At 41.2% G+C, this 27,349-nt stretch overlaps 7 protein-coding genes across 7 annotated transcripts; 5 read left to right on the forward strand and 2 right to left on the reverse strand.

Annotated features, from left to right (window-relative positions):
• Nucleotides 1-37: 37 nt before the first annotated feature.
• Nucleotides 38-1,233, forward strand: BCR41DRAFT_307789 (CCAAT-binding transcription factor (CBF-B/NF-YA) subunit B-domain-containing protein; the record flags this gene model as incomplete). The annotated part of the gene is made up of 3 exons (XM_022020878.1): nucleotides 38-121; nucleotides 714-791; nucleotides 904-1,233. 3 exons carry the CDS (start codon nucleotides 38-40, stop codon nucleotides 1,231-1,233), a joined length of 492 nt encoding a protein of 163 aa, XP_021880069.1.
• Nucleotides 1,234-6,344: 5,111 nt separating this feature from the next.
• On the forward strand, nucleotides 6,345-8,212 carry BCR41DRAFT_356091 (hypothetical protein). The gene has a single exon (XM_022024586.1). It carries the CDS (start codon nucleotides 6,546-6,548, stop codon nucleotides 8,190-8,192), a length of 1,647 nt encoding a protein of 548 aa, XP_021880070.1. The 5' UTR covers nucleotides 6,345-6,545; the 3' UTR covers nucleotides 8,193-8,212.
• A 567-nt stretch (nucleotides 8,213-8,779) lies between these two features.
• BCR41DRAFT_99942 (hypothetical protein) lies at nucleotides 8,780-11,366 on the reverse strand. The gene is made up of 5 exons (XM_022031118.1): nucleotides 10,587-11,366; nucleotides 10,100-10,462; nucleotides 9,437-10,006; nucleotides 9,002-9,345; nucleotides 8,780-8,936 (listed from the first exon to the last, which is right to left on the reverse strand). The coding sequence occupies exons 1-5, from the start codon at nucleotides 11,263-11,265 to the stop codon at nucleotides 8,919-8,921; spliced, it is 1,974 nt and encodes a 657-aa protein (XP_021880071.1). The 5' UTR covers nucleotides 11,266-11,366; the 3' UTR covers nucleotides 8,780-8,918.
• A 1,942-nt stretch (nucleotides 11,367-13,308) lies between these two features.
• Nucleotides 13,309-13,627, forward strand: BCR41DRAFT_397469 (hypothetical protein; the record flags this gene model as incomplete). The annotated part of the gene is made up of 2 exons (XM_022028892.1): nucleotides 13,309-13,493; nucleotides 13,585-13,627. The coding sequence occupies 2 exons, from the start codon at nucleotides 13,309-13,311 to the stop codon at nucleotides 13,625-13,627; spliced, it is 228 nt and encodes a 75-aa protein (XP_021880072.1).
• Nucleotides 13,628-15,299: 1,672 nt separating this feature from the next.
• BCR41DRAFT_356093 (hypothetical protein) lies at nucleotides 15,300-16,669 on the reverse strand (the record flags this gene model as incomplete). The annotated part of the gene is made up of 1 exon (XM_022024587.1): nucleotides 15,300-16,669. A coding segment is annotated over exon 1 (886 nt), but the record flags the coding sequence as incomplete, so codon positions are not given.
• Nucleotides 16,670-19,307: 2,638 nt separating this feature from the next.
• Nucleotides 19,308-19,566, forward strand: BCR41DRAFT_356095 (hypothetical protein). The gene has a single exon (XM_022024588.1). The coding sequence runs from the start codon at nucleotides 19,387-19,389 to the stop codon at nucleotides 19,549-19,551; it is 165 nt and encodes a 54-aa protein (XP_021880074.1). The 5' UTR covers nucleotides 19,308-19,386; the 3' UTR covers nucleotides 19,552-19,566.
• A 1,308-nt stretch (nucleotides 19,567-20,874) lies between these two features.
• Nucleotides 20,875-27,178, forward strand: BCR41DRAFT_356096 (hypothetical protein). Its single transcript, XM_022024589.1, has 7 exons — nucleotides 20,875-21,232; nucleotides 23,053-23,136; nucleotides 23,257-23,341; nucleotides 23,445-23,578; nucleotides 23,693-24,145; nucleotides 24,229-25,711; nucleotides 25,827-27,178. Exons 1-7 carry the CDS (start codon nucleotides 21,116-21,118, stop codon nucleotides 27,083-27,085), a joined length of 3,615 nt encoding a protein of 1,204 aa, XP_021880075.1. The 5' UTR covers nucleotides 20,875-21,115; the 3' UTR covers nucleotides 27,086-27,178.
• Nucleotides 27,179-27,349: the final 171 nt, after the last annotated feature.

The raw sequence follows: 27,349 nt of genomic DNA on the forward strand, positions 1-27,349 counted from the left end.
AGGAGAAACCTGTTTTATTTGGCTCTCATAGCATATGATGCCTCCAGGATATGTTCTCAGTCAAGTAGCTCCTCCTCGAGTCGAAGAGCCAGAGGAACCACTCTATGTCAATGCAAAGCAGGTAAAAGTCTTTTTTTTTATTACAACGGTGATTTCGTTGCATTCCATGTCTCCATTCATTTTGATTGAAACGCACATTGTTTCCAGCGAACAAAGGCTCTTCCTGGCCGGTCTGGCGGAAAAACATTCTCAGATACCTTCCTTTTTGACTATGTTGTTTCCAAGTATTATATGAGGGTGTTCTTTTTTCTCGCGCTTTCTGGTTTTTTTTTTCCTAGCATTTTTTTTTTTTTTTTTTTTTTTTTTTTTTTTGTTTGGTCCTGCTTTGTCCTCAAAGGACGCGACCGAAAACTACAGCGAAATGATTGGCTTGCATGGTCCAGCCTATCATCGTTGGTTTTCCTTCACTTTCATTAGAGCAGACAAAAAGGATAGGGTCATGGTAGAATGTGGACACGAGTGGCAAAAAGAATAGGCATAGGGACAAATATACTCAATATCCTCCTCTTCTTTTCTTCTATCTCTTCTCTCATTGCCCTGTTCCTTTTGTTTCCTCTTTTTCTTTTTTTTTTTCTCTTAATATTTTACTTTTTCGATATCATGGCGATATATACTTGGAAAATATACTAATACTTTCTTCTTTTTTTTTTTAGTATCATCGTATCCTGAAACGAAGAGCCGCTCGAGCTAGTCTCGAGGCCGAGAACCGATTGCAACAGCGTGGCCGCAAGGTATTAAAATATCTCCACAGAGATTAATGGTGGTTCCCTACTGAACATTTTTTGCAAAAATGAAATTTCAATTACCTTAACCTGATTTTTTTTTATTTTTTATAACAAAAAGTTCCTCCATTTGTCCCGTCATAACCATGCCATGAGACGCCCACGTGGTCCTGGAGGACGGTTCCTTACAGCAGCTGAAATTGCCGCTATGCAGGAAAAGGAACGTGCTAATGAAGACCAGAGCAGGGGCCAACAAAACGGTGACAACAATAACAACACCAATGGTAACAATGGAAGCACTGACAACCATTCAGCCACCTCATATCAGGCCCAGCACCATAGGCAGCAACTCAAGCAAGAAGAACTATACCAGCAACAGCAGCAGCAACAACAGAAAATTCAACAGCAACCACAATACCATCAGCGCCAACCCTACAGCACTGGGGTATAAATCAATAACGTCATTTTCTTTCTTTCTCTTTTTTTTTCTTTTTTTTTTTTTTTTTTTCTTTTTTTCTTTTCCCTCTCTCCAACCGACGAGGAGGTTCGAGGAGAGGACCCATATAAATATCAGGCTTTCTTCTACAATTTGCCAATACACGTTCCTCATCTCTTATTTTATTTATTTCAAGGGCACCTTGCTCTCTGCATTATATTCATATTCACTAGTGTAATTAAAGCAATTCAAAAAAAAAAAAAAAAAAAAAAAAAAAAGATGAAGAATTTACCTACAACCTACCAGAGTAAGCTTGTTTTGAGAAGAATATGATGGATGGACGGGCTCGGTCTATCGCCGGATCAAATGATCCGGAAAGCACTTCCAAGTGCGAATTAAATCCGCCGACTCGATCTAATGGTGTACAACTCCTACCTAACCAACGAGCAATAATAATAAAAACAACCTACGCTCAAGCGCACGCATCTTATTTTCCAGATTGCCACTGAAGGCTCCCCTCTAGTCTTCTATCCTTGGATTTGAAATAAGGAAAGTTCTTTCCATGAGGTTATGTTCTGATTGAAGTATTTTGTGCTGACTCCTCAAAAGGAACTAGTCAATCTTTCAAGATTATGAAGAAAGAACCAAAGAAATTAGATGTCCAGTATCAGTTAGCATGTCAAATGCGCAAAGAGCAAGATCAAGTGAATGAGCAATCAGAGAAAGTTTGCTTATTCATTGACATGATTTGACCGCACTATGAAGAATATATAGATCTGCCAGTGCTTTCTTGCATTATGGTGCCCGGGTTCCTTCCCATCTTCAAGTATGCAGTGGAAGACTAGGCGCGAGGTTATTAAACCGCCAGTAGCATGTAGAATAAAAACATCCAACTTTGCTTTACATTGCCATTACTTCTTTTAGATGCTTGATAATTATCCACCTAGCAATTCGACCTTTAGCTGGCTGAATTTATTTGTATTGTCAATCACTCTCTCTTTCTCATCCTCCTTGTCTTAAATGTAACCAAATCGACTCTTTACTTAAAAAAAAAAAAAAAAAAAAAAAAAAAAAAAGCATTAATTAGAGAATGCAATCTTGGTGTTAATATGATATTAGTTTTAGGAAATAATTGTATTGTCACCTCAACTGGATTAAAGAGTAAATAACCAGCGATTCCTTCAAATACGTATCCACTTATTGGAGCAATTTCATCCCTTGGATCAGTGCAATAAAAGTGAACAACATTTTCATTTGGCCACCAACGAAGCAAAGGAGTTGCTTCTCTAAGCGGATTCCGATAGATATAGCCAGCAATGCCCTTGTAATCATATTCGTTTGATGAAGGAGCGGAAGAAGACTCATGATATAAGAGGTCGTCGTGGTTTATAGTAATGGTATCCGCGAACTTTTCAGGATACAGGTATCCCGTAATGCCTTTGAGAGCGTATTCAGAATCAGACATTTCCTTTGGATCAGAAGTATAGAAATGATTCATATCTCTAGGCTATGAGTTTGTAACAAATTTCGTCCTTTAATCCACAGCCTTTTTGAACACGAGGCGAGGATCAAGAAAAAATATCCACGTGACATTTGGCCGCTTTTGCTCTGTAATCTGTAATTAAAGTGACTGGAGACAAACAGTTGTGCGCATGTCATCGAGGGGCTACAACGGAAGAACTCAATACCCTGTTCCCCTCCCCCCCCCAAAAAAAAAAAAAAAAAAAAAAAAAAAAAAGAAAGCCATGATCAATCGATCAAGCACGATAGCTGGACAGGTAGTGATAATGAAGCACAGGTTGAGTACTAGAAGTATTAAAGAACGTATTAAGTTACGGATCAGAAGGCAAGTTTGCGCAGCATCAATTTTGAGCTGTTGTGGTCAACTTTTTATTTTTATTTTTTTCCTTTTTGGCTTGAAAGCTAGATGACGCAGATTCGGTCATCGAGCATGAATGCCACTGTACTGGGCTTAATTAAATTGGGCGCTTCTGATCCTAATTGGGGAAGAAGACGGTTCCTGCAAAGAAACATTGAATCAAAGTGTAGTTTCACAATTGGGCGCGTATGCTAGATGTATCTATTAATGTTGTTGTTGCTATTGCTGTTATTGTAGTGATAGTGATAAACTTGATCCGGTTTAGTTGGGGTTGAAAAGTCAGTTGATATTTACCTTTGTACAATTTGTAGGGTGCTTGAGACCGTCAGATTATTATTGAAAATATAAAGTAATAAATGATGCATTAGTGGCAACTTTTGTATGTATATATATATATATATGTGTGTGTGTGTGTAATGTGTAGCACTGTGCAACATGCAATGTAATGTAGCTTTGAGGCAAGGTTGACCGTTGACCGTTAACATGATTTGTCATACAAACAGTGGTTGTTTGATGATTAAACCAGCAGGCACGTCCATTCAATGGCCCACAATTGAGCCAACGATGGACCAAACTGGTCCATTCAACCATCAATTTCTAATCTCCATTGCTTACATGCAGCATCATATGCACACGGACACATCATTGTAAATTCTCTCCCGCGGAGGAACAAAGAAACGATCTGCCGCCACATTCTCAAGAGATAAAAATAACCATTATTCTCAGTTGTAACCACCGATACAATCCTTTGACTGTTATGAACAAACAAAACATGAGAGCCGTGGCGGATGCACGGCTGAATATTCGCATTTTTCCTCGATCACAACACACAAGGCGGTTGCTACAAATAACAGACTTGGCATGTCATGTTCACTCTCGGATGATTGATATTTCATGGAGTAAAAAACATCCGTTAAAGATACATTAGAGAAAGTGACTAGTCCATTTAAGGCACAATTTCTTTTCTTGCTTATGCTTACACACGCAAGTCAGGGGGGGGGGGGGAGGCCAGGGCCTTATTCGTTTGGAGTTTATTTTTTGAATGTGAAAAAGGCTGAGCTCTGGCAAAGTATGTTTTGTCATTGTTCTTTTTTACTTTAATAATTAGAGTCTTTGAACTATATTCATGAGGCAAGGAATGATTTCTGGGAAAAAGAACGAAGAACAATTATTCACTTTCACACTTTTACATTTTTCCTTCATTCTCTCCGCGGCCTACACGAATTGTAGCGGTCAGATGAAAAAAAAAAAAAAAAAATAGAAATAATAAATAATAAATAATAAAAGATTTAATGAGTGATCGATGATTATCTTACACCTTTAGCTAAGCCCAACTCTTTGGAAATGTAATAGAAAAACGCAGCATCGATATTGACTGAGAGCCATAGCCATCTATGTTTGAAGGTGTTAGTCCTCTCATCTTTTGTTCTCATTCATAAAGCCTTTCATGTTCAGTTGAAATATATTCAAGAAAATAGGAAGAGAGGGCTGGCTTTTTTTTTTTTTTTCTCTGTTCATTCTCACTCCCACAAATGAACGAAGGTAATAAAAATAAAGTCCATATTTCTCCGTAATTGTGCTTTTATTGTTACTTGGTATATATTAGAATGAAATGAGAACTGAAAAGCAGTTTTTTTTTTTTTTTTTTTTTTTTTTTTTATTCCGATTTCCAAAGAACTATTTTATGCTTGCTGATGTTATAATTCAAAAGTCTCCTAGCGCATTTTTCTTTTTTCTTTATATTGCTATTTTTGAATAGAGTATTGAATGGTGTCCCGCGTAATCAGTCCATGTTAATCATTTCCTATATTTCCAACATTTCCTTTCGGTGCCCCCTTCCCCTTTTCTGTCCATTCCGCGCCGTCTTTCTATATTTTATTCCTCATAAATTATAAATGTCTCGTGGTGTTTATTGAAGTTTGCTAGTCGTTGAGTTCTTTATTCATTGGATTCATTGCAATTTAAAAATAAAATAAATCTATTTAATTTGATTTGTAGAGGATAGCTTACTTAGATTACTGTTCATCTTTTTTTTTTTTTTTTTTTTTTTTTTTTTTCTGATCCCCAGGTTGACGACTAAAAATCGTCGCTTGACAATCTGCTCCCAATTCCCCTGTCCCTGAAACAATTTTTTTTTTCTTCTTTTGTTTGGTCACAGCACGGACAACACCTGTGCAAAACAAATATGCACATGCATCTTTTTTTTTCATAAAATCAATGCAAACATGAAGTGTGAGTGAGATGTGGGTGAAGAGAAGCAAAAAAAAAAAAAAAAAAAAAGGTCAAATGAAGATCGATTGATCGATGCAAGGCTAGAAAGAAAGTAAGAAGTATAGAGTAGCTTTTGGCATATTTAGTAAGCCAAAAATTGCTATGAATAAACGGTGTACGCTGTTGTATTTTTTGGCGGTCTATTTTAGATCCCGAGGAAAAATGGGCCGAGACCGACTTTTGAGCCAAGAACAGGCCATGCCAACAGACAAAAAAAAAAAAAAACTGTTGAAAGGGGCAATTGTAGAATTTTTTTTTTTTTTTTTTTTTTTTTTAATTCTATTGATGTGGCTCGTGTTTGCTCAGAACTAATTACTGCCTAAAAAAGATGTAGGATTTGTGCATGGTACAGACAAGGATAAAGGACAAGGAATAAAGAAAAGAAGGAGTCAAAGCAAGCCTGCCTTGATCGGGCTGATTGACTACAGCCAAAGGTTAGAAATACCACGACGGACGGTTGCTCAGGTTAGTATGAGAAGGAAACGCAATAGACAATGTACATATTGTTGCAGTAAGGGTGAATAAATGAATGGTTGAATAGTTGACTTGGATACTATCCATACTAGAGGATAGAGAACGGACTATAGGAAAAGAGCCCCCACCCTTTTTCTCCTCTCCTCTCCTCTCCTTCCGCTCCAACTCCAACTCCTGTCCTTGTTCTTTTCCCTGTACCTGTTCATGGCCTATGTCTTTGCTCTTGCTCTCTATTCATGGTCTGCTTCTGGTATTCTACCGTGCGCCTGAATCTCTTTGATCATCACTCTAAAAAAGAGGGGTCAGTCATATAATTTACAAACATATAAATAAATAACAAAATTAATTAACATTAGCAAAGTCAGTTGCAGTTGACTTAATAAACGTTGCCCAATCATTTGGAACTTCCCCTGACCCACATTTCAAATAAAAAGAGATGCTCTTCCCTCCATTTTTTTTACTTTTTTTTTTTTTTTTTTTTTTTTTTTTATTTTTGTTTTGTTTTTTTTTTTTCCTTTTTCAAAACTTTTATGCCTTTGACTTGAGTACATTCACAGTTTTAATGTCCTTTTGCTGTTGACATTCCTAACGCGCATTTCTCACGTAACATATTTCATTCCCGCCCTTGCATTTGTAAATTTTTTCTTCTTCACACTCTCCCTTTCACTTAACGACAATTACGATTCACAAGCAAAGAAAAAAAATGTCCACCACATCTTCCGTTATGCTTTCCCCACGACAACCTTCACAGAAGCAACTACAACTTCTTCAATCTCCTGAAGAGGGAAGGCAATGTGTTCGATATACCTTTGGATATCAGGAGTCCGATCAGCAACCACCATTATTCAATGCCTTGCCCCCTTCCCCAACTTCACCTTCCATTTTTAGCGACTCTTTCCCATCGCCAACATCCCCTCGATTCCCTCCTTCCGCTTCTTCTTCTTCCGCTTCACTCACTCCAGTCAGGACTACTTTTTCTAAAGATTCATCACCGAAAATTGTCTCAACGTCGCTGGCTGTCATGCATAGCCCAGCGTCCATGGAATCCATTAAAGCGGGAGTTGCAGCTATAAAATTAGCAGAGGCTAAAGCTAACACTGCCACCTCCACTACTCCCACCATCACAGCGACAACCTCATTGCCATCGCCATCATCACCACAGGAAAAGGAACAGCGATCGGCACCTGTGCCTGTTGATGTGATTCCATCCATTCCCACCTATCAGAGCAGCTCTAAAACGCTATGTAGCCCCAACTCTGGTTCTGGCTCTACAGATCCCATCTGGATTCCTTTGTCTGCACCCTCCCTCTCCATTTCCACTGTAACACAAGCTCCTTCATCTTCTCTTTCCCCACGTCCATCGTTATCGTCCAGGCCCACCAGCCCTGCCTCGGCCCTTTCTCCAATCCCCGCACCGGGTCCAGTTTATCTCAAACGTTCGCCTTCTACATCAAGCTCGTCCGTTTACTCGTCCTCATCCACTTCCTCACCACGTTCATTAAGTCGGTGCAGCAGCGTGAGCAGCTCTGTCAGCTTTTCTGGAAGTTTAGATCATCGATCGATGACGCGCAGCGGCAATAATGCTTCTCCTAGGTCGTCACCATCACCACCATCACCCTCTACTTCTCCAAGCTGTGACAAGCCTCTTTTACTTGCACAGATTCCATCAACACGAGAGCGTCGGCCCTCCACTGCTGAACGCGCTGCATTCTTATCTTCAGCCCCTGTCCGTTCTCGAGGTGTAGCTCCAGCACGATTCAAGGACATGCCTCCCGTCCCACCTGTTTCTATTTCCGTTGCTACACCTTCATCACTGGCCTCTAATTCGTTACCTTCGCTTTCTACATTGAACTCACCCCAAAGCTCATCGTCACTCTCACGTTCGACCAGTATTAAGTCTCCTTATTCTCCATTGACTTTTGGAGGATGTCTTGAACTGGAGAAGCGCCGATGCTCGGATGATACCACGAGAGGTCATGGAGTCGCTCCCACTGTTGTCGCCACTACCTTGCCGTCAGCGTTATATATGAAAGGAGTTGATCATTACGATCATCCTATGACTCGATCCTCATACGAGTCGAACGACAGGAGCAGTACTGAGACAGATGTAAGCCGCTATAGATTAGGCTATGGCTTGAAGGATCCAGTGGTTGAGGATATTGACCTTAGCCAGACGAAGAATCACAACGGCTCGACCACGTTCATCAAAGCTTTGCAGAACAAGAGGAAGAACAAGACGAAGAAGAGCTTTGAAAATGACAAAGTTGATGAAATCAAGCCTGAGAAAATCAAAAAGGAGCGGAAGTTATGCTCTGCTTTTTCGATATTTAGCTTCTTGATGAAGAAGTGAAAAAAAAAAAAAAAAAAAAAAAAAAAGTAATGACCTTTTTAATGACTCCTTTTAATGACCTTTTTTTAATGACTTTTAACGACTTTTTTTTCTCATGACAATTGTACAAGTATATCATGTCATCATTGTATTATTACGAACATCATTGACACATTCAATAAAAAAAGAAATCAAAGAAAAGAACGTGTGCCTTAAAAACGTATTCATCTTTATTTCCAAATATTTTTTGTTATCGGTATGGCAAATATATGTGATATCCTTATTTTTTTTTTTTTTTTTTTTTTCACTTTCTCAACAGGTTTTCACTCCTCATTGCTTAGCTTCACACCAGCCCGAACATCTACATCTACATCCGTACTCACATCCAAGTCTGCCTGGATTTCAAACTTGTCTCCTTCAAACCATTTTTCCATTCGCTCCTCAAATGCAGCTCCTGGGAAGCTCTTGAAGTAGAACCGAGCCTGGACAAGGTTACGTTGATAAGCAGCGGGTGCATGGGAAAGCAAACTTGGGATTTTTAGAAGGATGCTTTCCAAATAACCCGGTTGACGAAGGCGGCTCACTTCATCGATGGCATATAGCTCTTGAGCTCTAGCGATGTCTTCTTCAAGTTGTTGAGCGCGTGATAGTTTCAACTTTCCATAGTCATCGGATCCTACCAATGTAGTAGAAGAGAAAGAAGTAGAGGAGGATGTAGGGGGCGTGGCGATAGCACCAGAGGAGCTATCATCGCCCTGAATCGAACTGCTACTGTCGTCAGAACTGCTACTACCACCATCCTCCGCCTCCACTTGTGAAAGAGCCTGTACCTTCCATGCATTTGCAATCTGAGCCAGCCTTCCAAGGAGCTTCTGCACCTCTTCTCTTGATCTCAAGACTCCATCAGTAAAATCAGGATCATACAATGAAGGCTTGATTGTGGGAGGTTTGTGAGTTGCATGACAAATAACGATATGCTGTCCTATATTTTGGTAATCCAACAAAGAATGCATATGTTTGGGCTCTGTCCTATTTTCGGCCTTCGCCTGACGATCCTCCTCTTTTTCAGCTTCAAGCCATGTACCCTCTTTTCCCTTCGAGCGCTTATGGGATGGTTTTAATTTGCGACAGGGTTCATTTGGGTCCAAGTTGAGACTCGGGGGACACCATGGCACTATTGACATATAAGAGTTAATACTTTTGAGTCGTCCCTGCAGCTTCTGAGAACAGTGTATACACATGTATTTTTTCATCTTATGGCTTACCAATATCTTTATCTGCGACAATACGCCAGTATGCCGGCTTATAGGGACTTCCTTGACAATAACGAAGCTCGTTACGTCCAAATTCTTCAGCAAATGTTGAATCCCCAATATTCGGTGCCGCCACACTATAACAATCACGCAGGACTAACAGATCTGGATCGCTACTAAATCTGGCCAACATCTCTTGCAAAACCGTCCTAGTTCCACTTGGATGAGGATGGGAAGCCGTGGTCGTACTTTCTTCTTTTTCCTCTTGAATCAGAGGATCAGTATCACGAACGATCATTTGAAGACGGCCCATCACTATCGACGCAAGGGATCCGCCTAGTGAATGGCCCGCGAACCAAAGGTTGACGGGCTTGCCAGTCTTCGCCTTGCCTACTTTGGCAGTTTCAAATATAGTCTCCATTATCGTATTGAATGGATGGGTTTTATCGAGCGTCATCCTCTCATACCAGTTCAAAGGGGCAGGATCAGGGAAAAGAGACTCATAAAAGCCCTTGTGGACCTCGCCATATAAATATTCGCTCGCGTCAACACGCTGGAGCGTCATATCCAAGAGATATTCGTCTTTAAAAAAAAAAAAAAAAAAAGTCAATGATTATAAATTATTTAAACAGTATTTTTAAAAAAGGAAAAAAGACTTGACTCCTTTATACTTACTGAAGGCCAAAATAGAAGTGCCTTTGAAGACCAAGACGATGGATTCATCGTTATAGAAAAGACCTGCGAATGGTCCTCCCAAGGTCTTGAGCTCACTGATGCCTGAGAAGCGCATTCCGAATTCGCAGGTCGAGTTCTCATCGATGACCCGTTCACTCTCCAACAGTAACTCTGCAGCCCTATCACGTTCCTCCTGGTTTCGAACATTGAGCAGGATTTTTGATGCTTGAGCCACGAGCTTATCGTCCCGTTGGTAGACCATGCTAGACATGATCAATAGCAAGTTGGCTATATGGTAGCTAAAATAAGGTTTGTCCCTCGGTGTCTGCTCAGCCAACTGTCGCACTGCTTCGTCATTTCCGTCTGGATCAACAAAATCTGGTTGAGTAATTGAGTAACAGATGCGAAAATTAGCATATGATTATAATCGGAGCCTAAGTAAAAAAAAAAAAAACTCCCAACATTTCCGTTTTCCTTCTTTCCTTGCCTGTTTCGTCGAAAAGTGCGATCTGATCATCAAAAAGTTTTTTATAGTAAAATGCCCCAATTCGTGTATGATTGACAAGAATGACCAACAATCCAATACCCATCTGGACGATGAATAAGCCAAGAAGCGCAACGGGCAGGAATCCCATCGCGTAGACCCTACTGATCAGATCTCGTCCCGGAATCTGACTTGGGTGTAACAGATAGTGTACATACTGTGCTGTCCCATCCATCATGTAATTGATAAACTCTGTTGGTCGGATCGACAATGGTTTCTTCAGTGGTTGATCACGTGTTGTTTTCTTCTTTTGGAACATTGAAGTGCGCATAGAATGGGGAATAGGCAAAATGCCTCCACCAGGCTTAGTAGGACCCTCGGCTTGCGTGGGTAGAGGAATTGATTGTGTTCGAGCTTGTGATCGCTCTGGACCGTGAGGAGCAGTGAATTCATCCAGATGACGAGTGGTAATCGATAGCTTCTCTGGAGCAGCCTTCCTCCTTTGGTCCTGTTTCAATACCTTGCTCAGAAGTGGATATTGAGCAAGATATTGATCGATGGGGAGGACACCATGGACTTTTGTGTGTTGGTGTCCGTGTCCTTGTAGGTGCGCATGGCCTGTGATAGTTGAGGTGGAAGGCTCTTGGCCATTAGCAACAGTGGAAGTTTCTCCAGAAGTCATAGATATATGGGTAATGATTTGGGGAGAGGGGAGAATAAAATTATCTATCGCAAGATCAAAATAAAGTGAGGGGTATTTATATCATTTCAACAAGAACAGCGATCGATATATTTACGTGGCGTGCATGGCCATTTCCTACATGCGCAGAACGAAGGTCTAATTGTGCACAATCCAATGAGCACAGGCAAAAGAAAGGTCTGTTCCTCAATGTGAAAGCGATTTGGTAACATTGACCATCGTTCCCTATTTCTTTCCCTTTGTCTCACCCTTGTCTAGCCCTGACTTTTTGTCTTGCATACATGTTATGCTAAGCATGGTTCTCCTAGATCTTTTTTTTTTAATGCCTTAGTCTTTCCCTCCCTCTCTCCTTTTCTTTTTGATATTTTTTTTATTCACATGTCACTTTAAGTCAAGACTGAATAGACTTTGCATTGGATCCGAGGACTTTTTTTGACCAAGTGTGACAAAGCTCTCTTTGTTAAACGTTTATTGTGTGTGGTTAGATAATGGCTTTAATCAACTGAGGAAACAGGAAATAATGCATCACCAATGAATGGTTTGACTATGCATGATAAAGGTAAATTTATGCTTCTATGTGCGGCAATGTTGGGGCATGAGAAAAAGATAAAAAAAAAAGGTGCGGAGGCTATGCTTTTTTTTAATATTCGAAGCAATACAGCTACATGGGGGCGCAAATGGCATTTCATTTTACAAATCTTCTTCAAGATTAGGGGTGGGGAAAACAAGATTAACCGAATTGCTCATGATAGGGCTGACAGTTCTATGTGTTGTGAATGGGGAAGAGGAATGGTTGAGAGCATGGATATTTATTATTGCACATTCCAATGGAAGTTTTTTTTTTTTTTTTTTTTTTTTTTTTGGGTCTAAAATAATAATCACGTGATATACGCATATCGAGTCTTTTCGACAACCTCTTGATTTAGCAGCCACAGTAGTTATTAGCTTCCTACACGGGTAAAAAATAAATTGCATTATCTAAAATGGTGGCAACACTCCACTATAACTGTGTTTCTCTTTTTCTTCCGCTATATTTACGAGCCTCCTTGGAATATGATAAATTCTACATGACCTCGGATATCCTTCCGCTTCGCCCCTTTATTGCATACAGTGTGTGATATCCTTGTGAAGCAACGCCCACATCTCATCAACTCCCAGTGCCTTGAAACCAGGAACATTCATTAGCGAAAACAGATATGAGTGGATACACAGAAACCAACCAAAGGCATGCTCGCATGAGAAAAATCGATAGAGTGACAACAATATTATCAACAAAAAAAAAAAAAAAAACGTTAATAAACTATGAAAACTTTCACTCTTATCGCCAACAGACACCACCACATCTTTGGTGATTTCTTATGGACAGCTGAGAAAGATCTCTTTAATGAAGCGGGACGGTGTATATTGGATCAAGGGCAAACCTAATGAGCGCCAAGGACTGCAGTAACTTTATGTATGGACTCTAGCTTCCCTGGTCGCTGTAAGTTGATGTCCCATATGATTTATATTTAGTAATGGATGAGAGCGGATCAGAGAAGCCTTACGCGAGCCCCTTCTTTATTTATGTGCCTGGACATCCCAATTAAAATAACCTTTCGCTTCCTATTGCAGATACGTTTCGTGTACTCAATCTCTAATAGCCTAGCTCAATATCACCATCCGTCCAGGCAACCATAGCGCCTGGAAAAAGGAAGAAAGCAAAGGGGTGGCAAAAAGTTCAGCAGCGTAAAGTATTAGGTAATTGACGATATAACTGACGTGGAAAAAACCGCACGTCGCGTTTAGAATGCTGCTCTCCATACAATACCAGCGAACGTGCGCTGTGCAAGCGGCGGGGTAATGTCATTTTGCCCATAATAAGGAGTAGTCAATACCAAAATTTAAGAGAGCAACACAAATGGTTGCGACGTAAGTGGCAGGATAAAACTGTGACTAAGTTATTGAGCTGAGAGTTCGATGGGGGGTTTTTTTTTTTACAAAAAAAAAAAGGGACATCGCCTTTCCTCCCGCAAGCGATGAGAGAACATGGAAAGATGGATCCTGACCTTCGTAGCCAGCATCAAGGTTTTCTTGTTCGTGCCACACCATCCGGTCGCCAGCGCTACCTCTCTACCATCGGGGTCAAGAAGGCTGCCTAAGGGCTTGTTGTTCAGTTGGATCTCGGAAAATTTTCTTCGAGTTGGCGCGTGTCTTTGGGATGGTGGTCATTGGTAAGTGGACATGACCTCTGCAACATGACCGTGCTCGTCAAGCTTTTTACGTCAGGTATCAAAATCATCCCCATTACCCATATTTATATAGGCCTGCGGAGGCACATCTAGAGCATGACACTGAAGATTATTAGCCTCTATGTCACGCGTTCTTGACCGTTTTCGCTCTACGCTCCCACAAAAACTTGGGTGGTCTGTTGCCCCCACAGATCTGTAGAAGTTTTGGTACTCTAATGAAATACCGTATTACTGAGTAGAATAGATGGGTAACTTACACGTAGAAACCAAGATCCAATTATTAGTCTGTAATTTAAAATTGCGATAGGTATCAATAGCTTGCAATTTATTCCTTGGAAGTCCTATACACCATCACTCCCTACTTTTGATACTTTTTTCTTTCTATCTTCAAATCCCATCACTTTTTCGATATTGTTGGAAAGAAGACCAAATAGTGTATAAAGACATAGGTGGGTTCTAGAGAGGAATATGCCAATGCTTATCACGTACTAGGGCTGAGGGATGCATCCAGAGGCGCTTCTAAGATCAAAATATTTAGTGGCGGCTATGGTAGGGCCAAATGTAAAGCGTCCGTCTAGCAACCAGAGTGTCGACCTTGTCGCTCTTTTTGATTAAGCCCCTTCAAGTATAAATGGTTTACTTAGCAAAGTTCTTGTAATTGAGAAGGACTAACCGAAAAGAACGGTCTTCTGCTAGCAACAATGATTACTTTTGGCCAGATGTGTGTGTTGATGGGTACTTTATTTGAACAAAACAAATATCCCGTGTGATAGCCTATTTTTAGAGTTTAAGGGAGTTGTTACACAGCATTAAACAGACTAAACATACTACCCTTAACTTCGACGTGAAGTCAATAACTCGCCAATTTAATCATGAGTAACTGACATGGTTCTGGATGGGCAACAATTATCAGCATTCCTCTCTTTTCTTCATACTCTTGCTCAATACAACTGATAAGTCTACCCTACATAATTCCAATCATACCATTCCAATGCTTCGTACTTGTATCAGTGAACTTTTTTAGGTAATATGTTTGATGTGTTCCATATACATTAGGTCTTGCAAACATATTATGTCTTTAAGCTGTAAGTCCAATGGTTATAGCCGCACATGAGCCAGTCACACCGGACTTGAAACCTTGAAACATTGTCTGCGTAAGTCTGATGATCTGACTGAAGAAGTAAGGAAGCACAAGCTGGAAAGTTATATTGATGCGGACACATCAGGCTGGATTCGAATGGTTTCCAACCATTTGTAGGTCCAGAAAAATGGTCCTATAGTAATCCAGAGGGGCGAGCTTATTGAAGTGAGAACAATGGAAGAACGAACCCTGTCCTCTAAATTTGCAACGATTGCACAGGAAGGACTGGGTTATAATGGAGGCATTATGAAAGAATTAGTGCGATCATGCATGGCAAGATCATTGATGTGTTTGGAAAGGAGAAAGATTAGGAAAAAGGAAAAGGAGAATTGGTGTAAGATCACCTTTTTTTTTTTTTTATGTTTTTTTTTTAGCTCAACAATGCTTTATACTTTGATTGAATATAAATATGCCCACATGCTCATAGCAGTGCAATATTAAAATGTAATGTGAGCGAAATGACAAAATGATTGCTGCCATTCTTTCGAAAAAAGCTCTCCATTCAAGCAAGCGTGAGATTCTGCATCTTTAGAAGCCCAAACAAATACGTACATGGTTGCAAACGAAGTTGTTTCTGAAAAAATTCTCTGTGCGTATATACGGCGTTTGACTCTTTGTGTACCAGCTCCACATAGTCAATTTGTATCCTACTATCGGCCTGTTATGCCATGAGCAAACAAGCAATCTTTATTCAACCAAAAAATCAAAACCAAAAACAAACAATAACAAAAAGGAAACCATGATAACCTGACAATGCAACCAAGAGTTAAAAAAAAAAACTAAAAAAAATTACAACCCAGCCAGCCTCCCATTATACTAAATACACCTGCATCCTCCTCGTTCCTGCCCCAAGACCTCGGACGCTGAGCATGCGAGCCGGCTGTGACCTCATGGCATCAAAGGGTGATGGAGGAAATGCATCGAGCACGCAAAGGTCCTTTTCACTACCGATGCTGCTATTGAGAGGTTCACTACATAAGCTGGGAGAGCTTGGGGAGCTTGAAGCAGACGATGAAGACCCTGAATCGCTTAATGGTGGAGTCGATGGCTGCGATGAGGACGACGACCTAGACGCCGTGGAGGAACGGCGGTATGGATGAAATAAAGGTGAGGATGGCGAGGAAGCCAAGGGTGAGGAGGTAAAGTCATGAGGTTTTCGAGAGTGAAGAATCAACATATTGCGAGTCAGGTCCATGACATTATTGCTGGGGTACGATGTTGGATCGCTTGACCATTGCTCTCCTGCTACTCTGAGATGAGTTGAGGTCATAGTGGATTCTGTCCTGACATTGTTGGTGTGGTTCTCATGGAGTCCACATGATTCCGAAGATACTGCTACCATTGCCATTGATGTTACTGCCTCTGCGTCGTTGTCGTTGCTGTTACTGGCGGCTGTTTTTGTGGCCGAACCCTCTTCTGGAACTTGGTCATAACTCAGAATGTCAACGGCCATGGAGAGATCGGCGTCCTTCTTGATGCGAAAAGCAAAGACGATGCCTTTGGAGGTGTCTCCATGAGAAGGAGAACGAAAGGGCGTGCCCTTGCGTCGCCGTTGAACAAGATCTTGTGGTTGTGGAGACGGTGACGAGGCGAGGGAAGGGGAAGCAGAAGCATGCTTGCTACTGTTCCCTCCACGATAGGGATGACTGTCACCTCCGGCAGAGTGCCTTGTCTTCCTTACAGCGGTCTTTCTCTTTGCCATTGAATGAGGGAGTGCTGTACAAGGTAAAAAGAGGAAAAAAATGTATATAAAAGATGGAGGTAGAGGAAACAATACAAAAAGAGGTAAAAGTGCAACAAGAGAACGATAGGCAGAATGCAGCAGGGGTAGGAATAAAGATTGAAGCACGAGAATAGAGCAGAGCAGAACAACAGGAGCAGGAGCAGCGACGAGTGTGGAGTAAGGATGAGTATCGAAGAAGAGAGGTGGTGTCGTTAGTGCTCTTGGATTAAGAAAAGAAAACAAAAGAATAGAGAATAGAGAATAGAGAGGAGAAGAGTTGAAAGAGGGAAGAGCAGACAAAGAAAAAAAAAAGAAAAAAAAAAAAAAAAAAAACAAAAAGGACCTTTGCTGGGAAGAGGTGCAGTCCAGCGCACACTATGAGAAAAAAAAAAAAAAAAAAAAGAAAAAAGGGGGGAAGGGAAAGGAGGAGAACAATGACACACTCAAAACACACACTAAACTCCACTTCACTCCACTCCATTCTACCCCACTTATTCACACACATGCATACTGAAATAGTAGTCATCTTGGCTTAAAAGTAAGTCCTTGATTTCGAAACTACAATGCTTCTGTCTCAAGTAATGAACGTCAATCGGCAATTGGTAATTGTCAATGGCCGATTGTTCATTGTCATTACAAATGCCTAAGCATTACAAGAGCAATGACTTGAACGCTGGAAACTACAAAAAAGGGGTGGATTGTCAACTCACAAGCCACTCCAAGCTACACACGTTATAAAATTGTCATCCAAAGGTTCTCCATGACACCACCATCGGTGAAGAGGGCGATGATGTTTTTCAATACAATGAATGTTTTTAGATCAGATATTTTCCTCGAGAAACATGACGATCAAAGAGTGACGGTCAACAGATACAACTTCCTTATGGTCGCCATTATTGTTGAGTGCTCGTGTGTATCCGGAAGCTTCGCATTTGGAGTTGGAACACCCTTCAACGATATTTTTTGTCTTGACTGATGGACTCATGATAGCTACAATTAACCAGGCCAAAATACAAACGATTAAGATGTTGGATGCTCGTTATCCATCGATACGATGTTACGTGTCCTTACTCTTTGAGAATCCGAGAGCTTCCGATCCTCTGGCACTCAACCTGTCCCAAGCTGTAGGTTCCTTGTGTGTCAATTTCAAAGTACATTCGAGATATCGAGTTTCAAACAATCACTTCGGTACTGGTCTTTTTTTTTTTTTTTTTTTAAAAAAAAAAAAAAAAAAAAAAAATCAACGTTAGAATGCATCTAGCACGGAACCCATCCATTTCCGACCTTACTTGTATTTTGTATAGAAACGCAGTGTATTGTAGCGATGAACAAGGAGCAGTAAAGAGACCGATTTTTGCTTTGAGGATGCTTCCCTTTGTGTCGTCTTCCGGTTGTTGTAAATCTCGCCTAAATATTCCGATTTCAGAATATTTGCGTAAAAACCACCAGAGCCCCATCTTTCCATTGAGCTTGTGCGAGGCTGGCCTCTTTTATTGTAGCAGAAACTCTTTAACACCGACATCTCGGTTTTGAGTCATCTTTAATGAGTTTTCCCGTTTTTTTTGGGTCTTCCGGGATGTGTAGGTTAACTGATGCGGATATCTAATGGGATGTGGGGGAACTTCATGAACTTGATCTTATCTCCCCGCTTCTGTTTTCTTAAATTGAACTCATGTGTGTTCAAGTTGAAAAGGATAGGAATGTAGCTATTACAGCGGTAGGATGCAGGTTCATCAAGCTCACCGTAGTTCTCGGCGAGGATTTTATACGAAAATCCAGTATTATTATTGTTGTTAAGATCATGATTATTGAAGTCTTTAATAAGGAAAAGAGAAAAGCCCTTGTTCCTTGTCTTCAACAGCATTATCATGATTCGTCTTCAGTTGAGAGTACACAATATTTCGGTACAAGAAAATTGGCCCATGTCGGGAAAGTGGCATTGGATGCTTGCTATTGCTACTCTTGCGAGCGTTAATCTTGGCTTAGAAAGCTTGTTCTGATAAAGTCTTTTCTTCCAAACTTCCTTTGTGATTATCTGTTGGTCTCTCATGACCAAAACAGAAAAACACTGCAGGCTTTCATTTCTAAGGAAGACTCAGGACTTTCAATAGCATAACATGAAAGTCTTGCTTAATACCTTAGAGTGAATAAGATTATAGTGGATGCATTGTGCACTTTCATGTCCTCTGCTACATCTGTTTACAGCATCCAGCTTTTGAGCTGACGCCTTTTCTCTTGCTCTTGTTGTGTGTATTCTACCCATGGATGACAGGATCTATTGTTGCTGACTGAATGAGGGTAGGATGGAATAAGTTGGATATAAATCTTGAAGGCAGTCCCAAACTTGTTAGGATCATCTTCGAGATTGATAAAAACCTGGTTCTGTCAATCGCATTCGTATTGAGAAGCGTTGCAAAGCTTTGCAAAGGAAGCGGAGCAACATACATTTCGTTTTGTTGTGAGACAAGGCTAGAAATTAAAAGGCTCTATTACTGGCAATGGTTCATAGAGAATCTTGTGCTGCACCAGGACTCCTGAAGTTCGAATCATGTATCTGCTGGTCTTTCCAACTCGATCTTTTTTATTCACACTTTTGTATGATGAGCCCACGCTGTGCCAAAAGGGCCAAGTACATGTACTGTATAAAGGATGAGAAAAGTAAGTTTTTTTATATGAAGGCAAAGTCAAATTGATTCAGGAACACACAGGTCTTATTACAACTCTATGAAGCTGGGACTTCCCGAACCTTGTAATATCTGGAATGAGGTAAAAAAAAAAAAAAAAAAAAAAAAGAGTAGGATCTAAATCTAAGATAGCCTTGGTTCTCTGTGTGGATAGAGACTTTCTTCAAAGAAGGAACGACAGTTATTTATCCTACGGATATAGAAATGTAACATTCATTCACAACATATTGAAATGTGACGTTTGTGGAGGAGGAAGAAAGAAGTGGAGGGGAGGTGGGCTACAAAGATGGATAGATTAAAAAAAGGAGATGACATGCAGTTGCTGCAATGATAGACGCAGTCGTGAAAGAAGAGCAAAGTCTGTACAAATATATAATAGTGTTCATAGGTGAAGAAGTCTATCCTTGCAGGAGCTGCCATAAGCATGCCCACTCAGTCACTGGAGCAAACAAGGGATGGATAGTGAGCAAGTATAAAAATGATGCAGATTGAGAGAGAGGAAAGAAAGAGAGAGAGCAAAGTGTGTTGGGATGTCATTTTCCATTCATGACATCGTGTGCTTTATTGTTTCCGGCCCCTGCTCCATCCATCCTCCTGCTCCATTTTGCTCCATCATTCTGCTCCGTCCTCCTTTTTTTTTTTTTTTTTTTTTAATTTTGGCTCCTCTTGCTTGGCCCTAGTTGATCCTATAATTATCATCATTATCATAATTGCTCCGGTGGTCGATACAAAAAAAAAAAAGAGGGGGAATGTTAAATCGATTATTAGACCATCACGAGCCCATTCCATCCGGGATCAAAACACTGCAGGAACTAAAAAGTGTTGATCGTTGATCGTGGACCGAGATCATGATCATCATGGCCCACAGTTCTGCCCAGAAACTCTTTCTTCCGAGTCCCATTTATTCATTCACTCGAATTGGCTCTATTTGATTTCAATATAATGCAATGTTATGCTATGCTATGCTATGCTATGCCATCTAATACACTTTGCTATGCTATTACTTTACAAAGAGTGTATGAATGTGAAAAAAAAAAAGAAAGTCTCTTTTTTTTGCTTTTGTGTGGACATGTCATGTATATACTTTGCAAACTCGGCCTCTTTTTTTTTTTTTTTTTTTTTTTTTACAACAGAATGGATCCAAAATAGAACTACGGCGAGAGCCCTTTTATTTATTTTATTCAATTCTGTTCAGAGCCATTAGGTCTGCAAAAAAAAAAAAGTGGCTCGGGAAAAAAGGGACAGGAAAAAGACAAGCTTAGATTATTGAGTATTGACTAGACATGGTTCAATACATTCAAGGCTAGTGTGTTCATTAAGATATAAATGTTTGTTATTCAAATATGCGAAAGTATTGAACATGGTCCAAGATGAAAGAGGATGATGATGAATGAGCAAATGGACAGACATCCCGCTTGACTTGTGCTCCAATTCCTCTTTTCTTCCTCTTCTCATTCTCATCCTTATCCTCATTCTTTTCTTTTTTTGTTTTTTTATTTCCTCATTTATCTTTCTCCATGTGTCACCCCTTTTGTCGATTCACATACCGTTTCTAAAAAATAAAAATAAAAAAAACCTTCTTCATTAAACACATTTCTACCATTCTTTCCTACCACTTGCTTGGCCACCCCTACCTCACACGTTCCCTCTGGCCACTTTCTCTTTTCCTCTTTTTATCATGTTTCCCTAAGCCTGCACTCTATACGCACGCACACACAACCAATTGACTGATTGTCATTAATATTATCCCGCCATTTTTTTTTTTTTTTTTTTTTTTTTTTCTCCAACTTCTTTGATCTCCCTTATCTTTTTTTTTTTTTTTTATCATTTCATTTCGTTGGCAGAAGGAAAACGTTGTCCTATCTTGACCCAATCACTCTCTCTTCCTCCTCTCCTTCTTCCCTTCCTTCCCTTCCCTTCCCCCTCCCTTCCGTACCTTCAACCCTCTGTCTACCCATCTCACCCAAACTCTATACGACACTAACTCACGACACAACTCCCGCACTCTCGTGCAAACACAAAACAAAATAAAACAAAAAAAACCTGACACAACAATATGCCACCGACAACACGGCGAGGCAATATGTTTGGGCCTTACCTTCTCCTTCAAACTCTAGGAGAAGGTGAATTCGCAAAGGTCAAACTAGGCATGCATGCTGATTCAGGAGAAGAGGTAAGCACATTCTTTTCATTCAAATAAACCATTCCTCTCCACTCCCTCGCTACTCTCCCTTCCAGCGAGTCAGTGAAACTCGATCGATCAGCTCGATAACAGGGACAAGCAAAAAAAAAAAAAAAAAAAAAAAAAAAAAAAAAGTTGCCGATATGTGGATGATCTTCTAAGGCTACACTCTTGTTAAGCATGTAAAGATGTTGACGAAAGGGGTGAAATGAAGCTAGGAATAGGGAAGGGGTATGAGAATAAAGGAAGTGGAGACGGGAGCGGGGATCTAGAGAAAAAAAAAAAAATCCGATAAGACAAGCGGGAGCCATACTGCAGGCGCGATACCTTCCAGGCGTGGGACGCGTTTATTTTTTATTTTTTATTTTTTTATCATTTCTGTGCACTCCCATGGAGCGTCTTTTCATTTGGAGGATTGGAAGCATCAGGTCACAGGAGCACTCACTGTTTGCAAATGAAAATCCAGACTGTCCTCATGCTTGCTTTTTTGTTTATTTGTTTATGCCAATGCTCAGTTGCTGGACATGCTTGAGGAGCACGTTGTTCCTCCAGATCCTACTGTTACTATATTCTATCTTCAACTGCAGAATGCATCGATTATGAAAAAGGAGGCGTTTGTATTGCATTCTTTATTCTTTTTTTTTTTTTTTTTTTTTTTTTTTTTTTTTTAAAAAAAAAAAAGCACCTTGAAGTCAAATGAACAACAAATGAGGATACCATTTGAATGATCAGAAGGGAAAAGAAAGAAAAGAAGGGGTGAGTGAATAGGCTGGCTCTTCGTTTTTGTTTTTCTCTAATCCCTGTGTAGGCGCATGGAGTCGTAAATATGTATATGCAGACCCTTTTCCTTGGTTCTCTTGAATGTTGACCCCCTTGAGGTAGCCCAGTTGGCTCGTCCAATAACTGCAACAGCTCTGCTCCACATTCTGCTGTCTATCCTTTTTGCCCTGTTGAGTAAACAAGACAGAACGCAGGCAGGAGGTGCGCATATTCATGCGAATCCTTTGTTTGGGAGTCGTTTATTTGTGTATGTGTATGTATGCATGGGCATGGCGTGTTTTTGTTTTGGAAATGTTGTGTTGCGCCTCATAAGCATTTTCGCTTATTGTAATCTCCTGTTGAATGTTTGTGAGAGAAGTATAATCTTGCAGTATCTCAGGAGAAAATGAACACTCCTACATCTTTGGCTCGTTCCTGTTGGTATTGTTTGTGCCGCCTGATTGGCCTGTTGTTGATGCTGTTGTTGTCTGTGGCAGCCGGGTCGTCATTTCTCTTTTTCATGTTCTAGCAGTCTAGCCCCCCTTGAGCATCGCGTTATTTCGTGTTGATGTATCTGCATGTAACAGCATAATCAGTTGTGCTTTGAATGTGTTGTGCTCGCTCTTTTTATTTTTTCTCTTGCGACCTTCTTAATTGTTGTTATGACTCTCATTTTAAGTCTGAGCCTGTCTGCTTCTCTTTGAGAAGACTTATCAACCGCGTATGTGAATAAAGCGAAGAGAAGAGAGGGAGCTTTTTTTTTTTTTTTTTTTTTTTTTTACTTTGGCGGATGCTCTATCAATGGATTGGCACAGCGCCATATTCCTTAGTGCTCCACGAGTAGACGGACAAAACTCTTAACTCATAGCCTATTAAGAAAGAGAGGGGAGATAGATGATGGCACACAGGAGACCCCCTTACTCTTTTAATATTCAAATATGAAAATGCGATCTCGGATGTCAGACACAGACACAGTGCACTAACAAACGCACGGCCTCTCTCTTTCACTCTTTTTTTTTTTTTTTTTTTTTTTTTTCTTCTACATCTTTCAGGTCGCCATTAAGCTGATCAGGAGACAGTCCGTCGATAATACACCACGCATCAACAAAATTGGACGAGAGATTTCTGTTCTTCGAGTAAGCATCAACACAGCCGTGACACTAGACGTTTTAAAATGATGTGTGTAATGTTTTTCTTTGCAAAGACTCGCATTCATTCTTATGTGGTATCTTTATCCGTCATCACTCTCTTTTTAGACTATTCGGCATCCTAACATTATCTCACTGTTTGATGTGATCGAGACTGAGCGCTACATTGGCATTGTCATCGAATATGCTTCAGGTAGCGTTGCATAGCCGCATGTGGATACAGCTCATGATCTCATCTTGATTTTCAAAATGGATGGAGGATTTATAATCGACGCATTGCTATATAACAAAACTAGGTGGAGAGTTGTTTGACCATATCCTTGCCCACCGATATTTAAAGGAACGAGATGCATGTCGATTGTTTGCACAGCTGATGAGCGGCGTTCACTATCTTCATTCTAAGCAAATTGTGCATCGTGATCTCAAACTGGTATGAAATATTGTTACTTCGTGTGCCGTGGAAATATAAGGCTTTGTTTTTTTATTTTATAAAGTTTTTAGGTGCTGATGTGTCTCCGCCTACTTTATACGCTCGCTGTCATAGGAAAACTTGCTTCTTGACAGAAACCGCAATATCATGATCACAGACTTTGGATTTGCAAATCAATTTGACGGCTCAACTAGAGATCTTATGTCAACATCGTGTGGATCGCCGTGCTATGCGGCGCCTGAGCTCGTTATTAGTGATGGTCTTTATGTGGGTACTGGTGTTGATATTTGGAGCTGTGGTGTCATCTTGTATGCGATGCTGGCAGGATACCTCCCTTTTGATGACGATCCTTCCAATCCTGATGGTGACAACATCAATCAGCTTTATAACTATATCTTGGCCACAACGCTTGTGTTTCCAGAATATATTTCGTCAGATGCCCGTGATTTGTTGAGGATGATGCTAGTGCCTGATCCAGCTAAGCGCTGCAACATGAGGAGGATTATGAGCCACCGTTGGCTACGCCCATATGCCCAAATGTTCCAATACAGTATTGAAGATCTAGAGGTAAAGCAAATTGACTTTTTCAAAGATAATTTTTGTAGAGATCGTATTCATCCGTCTAATTAATTCGTCTGACATCTGAACAGGCACAAGCCATTGCCAGGCTCAATGGCACGGTCTGGATCCCACCACGACAGGCTTGTGCTGTCGAAGCAGCAGCAACAGCAAAATTGCAGCTAGCCAATGCTGGTCCTCCAAGACCATCTGCAGACGAAATCATGCCAAGGCGTCATACTATTTGGATCGAGTCTGTTCCGGATGCGCCGACTTGGGAGACAGGTCGTCCGCTACTCAAACCAGAAGAAGAACCACCACGACAACCTATCCCTACTCATTCAGAGACAGCTATGGATATCGATAGAGAGGTAGTTGTTCAAGAGCCAGTGGTGGATGTGCCTCAGCAGGACGAGACAATGGAGTATGTCCAGCAACCCAGCGAGCCCATCGATATCGATCCAACACCAGAGCTACCTCAGGACCATGGAATGGACAGAAATACTATGATGGACAGTGATCATCAACTTAACATCACGTCTGAACCATCGACTGGATCGCCCGTTTCTATGCATAGCAATGATGACCATCAGACCAGCAGTGAGATGATACCATCGCCTTCAACAGCTGCGTCGCTGATTGCGAAGTCTTCTGTATCTGATAACATCGCTGCTCAAAACCGCGAGGAGATTGCCATGAAACTTGAGGTTGCAGAGCGCCCCAAGACACCAGAGAGAGTTGCAGAGATGAAGGCGAAGCCTAGCATCGAAAGTACTGTTGACATGTCACCCACGGCCACTTTTTCGCGTCGTACTGGCCAACACTCTAGAATTCGACCTACCACCATCCATGGAGAGCCCATGACACAAAGTTATAATTATCCTACATCAGCTTCATCCAAATATCATGAGCCTCTCCCCACTCCCAAACCTCGTTCGAAACCATCACAGGAAAATGCTTTCCTCACTCCGCCCAAAGCTTTTCATCAATCACATTACCAACAGTCATCTTCCTTATTGCAGCCACCTGTTGACTCTACAAATATCCCACCTGTACCTGTACCTGTACCCGGTCAACCAGAGTCGAAGCCTGTAACACATTCATCTAGTATGCCACCACCACCTGTACCAGTATCTCCTGTTCCGGACAAAGTTCAGCGGAAAGGAACATCGTCTCCTGGACGCCTCTTCGGCTTTTTGGGCAATCTCTCCAAGAAACATGGAGAATCAAACACCAATACTGTGTCGTCGCCCAAGATTACTCAAGAGGCAACCATGAATGGCGACTCTCCAAATTCGAGCACTCCTGCCACTTCTCCGTCTTCTAAGAAGCCAGGCTCCATTAACCAGGTCTTTGGTCGCTATCAACATCATCAACAGGAAAAGGCGAGTCAAAAGGGTAAAAGACGCAAGACGCTCAGTCTTGTGGGAGGCGCGGATGAGCATCATCTTCAACAGATCCATGGCGGTACTCGACCGCCCATGCCTTCAGCGGAGGGGCTCGGCATTATGGCTGCCTCCTCGAGCTCAAACACCGCCCAGAGAATTATGGGATGGCTACGACGCAAGTCATTTGGTATGATATGCGAAATACTATAACACTTCTTCTTTTCACACAATTTATAGCTGCATAATTTGCATCAAGATGAATTAGCTTGAGTTAACAAGTTCCTCTATTATAATACTTATAGCCAAATCTGATAGACCTCAGTTCGACGGGCTGGAGCAACAGTTGCCCCATATCAATGGCTCGTCACCTTCATCAATACCAACGCAGACCAATCGCATATCTCGTGCTGGATCTGTATCGCCTCAGGAGTTGGAAATGGCAGGCATGCTTCAGTCAGGAACATTGTTATCTGGTCGTATGTCACAATCTGGTACCAACGCAGTTATTGGCAATGCTTCTACAGCAGTTGAGGGTGGAAGAGATCCTGCATTGGAGGCCCTTCTTCATAGATTGCCTTCCAACTGGACCGATTCCAAGCTGAAATGGCACTCTGGAGCCGTTGAGATTTCTGCACTCTCATCGCGTCATCCTGTTGAGATTATGTTTGAAATCAAAAATGTCATTCTTCGCCTTGGAATGGAATTTAGAGTTGACTCGGACTTCAAAATCAAGTGCGTGCGAAGAAGGAGAAATGCGGATAATACATCAGATAGTAAGACACATCACCATTCATCTTCACTTTACGGCACGACGCATGTTCCAGACGACAATGTGAGCGTCATGTCCAGCAATATGTCTGCTGGTGAGGCATGGACATCGGCTAGAGGCGCAGGTGGATCTGTTATCGGCGGCAAGAAGAAGGGAGGTATTAGAACGCTGCTCTGGCGTAACACTACATCTTTGAGCTTACCTTCATCTCCTCCACCTCCTGTTCCACCCCTGCCTTCATCCCCTCGTGCTCTGCCTCAGGTGATGAATGGGTCTACACAGGGCCTATCCTCACCCCCTGTTACTGGTTCTACAGCAACCAAGGAGATTGACTCAGATCATGGTGTATGGGTCAGTTCAGGTACGCCTACTGGACTGGGCATAACTGCAACGGCTGTCAACGGTAACAGCAACGGCAGTCATCAACAAGCATCTACACCAGCTACACCAATGACAACGATAGCAGCAGCAACGACAGCATCACAAGAGGGCGGAATTGCATCTCTTCCTAGTAGCTCAACCATTGCCACGACAATGGCTGCCAATGTTGGACCAGAACCTTTATATGGTGAAGAGTCGATCGACTCGGGTGAAGAAGTGCGATTCTCGATCGAAGTCTGCAGGATCAAGAACCTGCCAGGTATCTACTGCGTAGATATCCGTCGTATGAAGGGCAACCTATGGGCCTACAAGTTCCTCTATCATGCCGTCCTCAACACCCTTGATCTCAATAGCAAGGGGGGCTATATCCCTACACTTCCTGACAATTTGAAGGTCGTGCAAGCCCAGTAGAGAACAATATCTACTAGCAGTATCATCAAATATTGCAGCCTTATATACATGACCAAAAGCTCGCCAATTCATATTCCCGCAGAAAAAAAAAAAAAAAAAAAAAAAATATCTGGGTCTTTTTTCTATACCTTTCTTATGTTTCTGTCCTAATTCCCATTAATGTCAAATTTTTGTTCTGCAACTGTTTCTTTTCTTTTTTTCTTTCTTTCATACATGACTTTATTTTATTTTTTATTTTATTTTTTTCTATTTATTATATTTATT

Source organism: Lobosporangium transversale, assembly GCF_002105155.1.
Source record: "Lobosporangium transversale strain NRRL 3116 chromosome Unknown BCR41scaffold_25, whole genome shotgun sequence".
Lineage (NCBI taxonomy): Eukaryota > Fungi > Mortierellomycota > Mortierellomycetes > Mortierellales > Mortierellaceae > Lobosporangium > Lobosporangium transversale.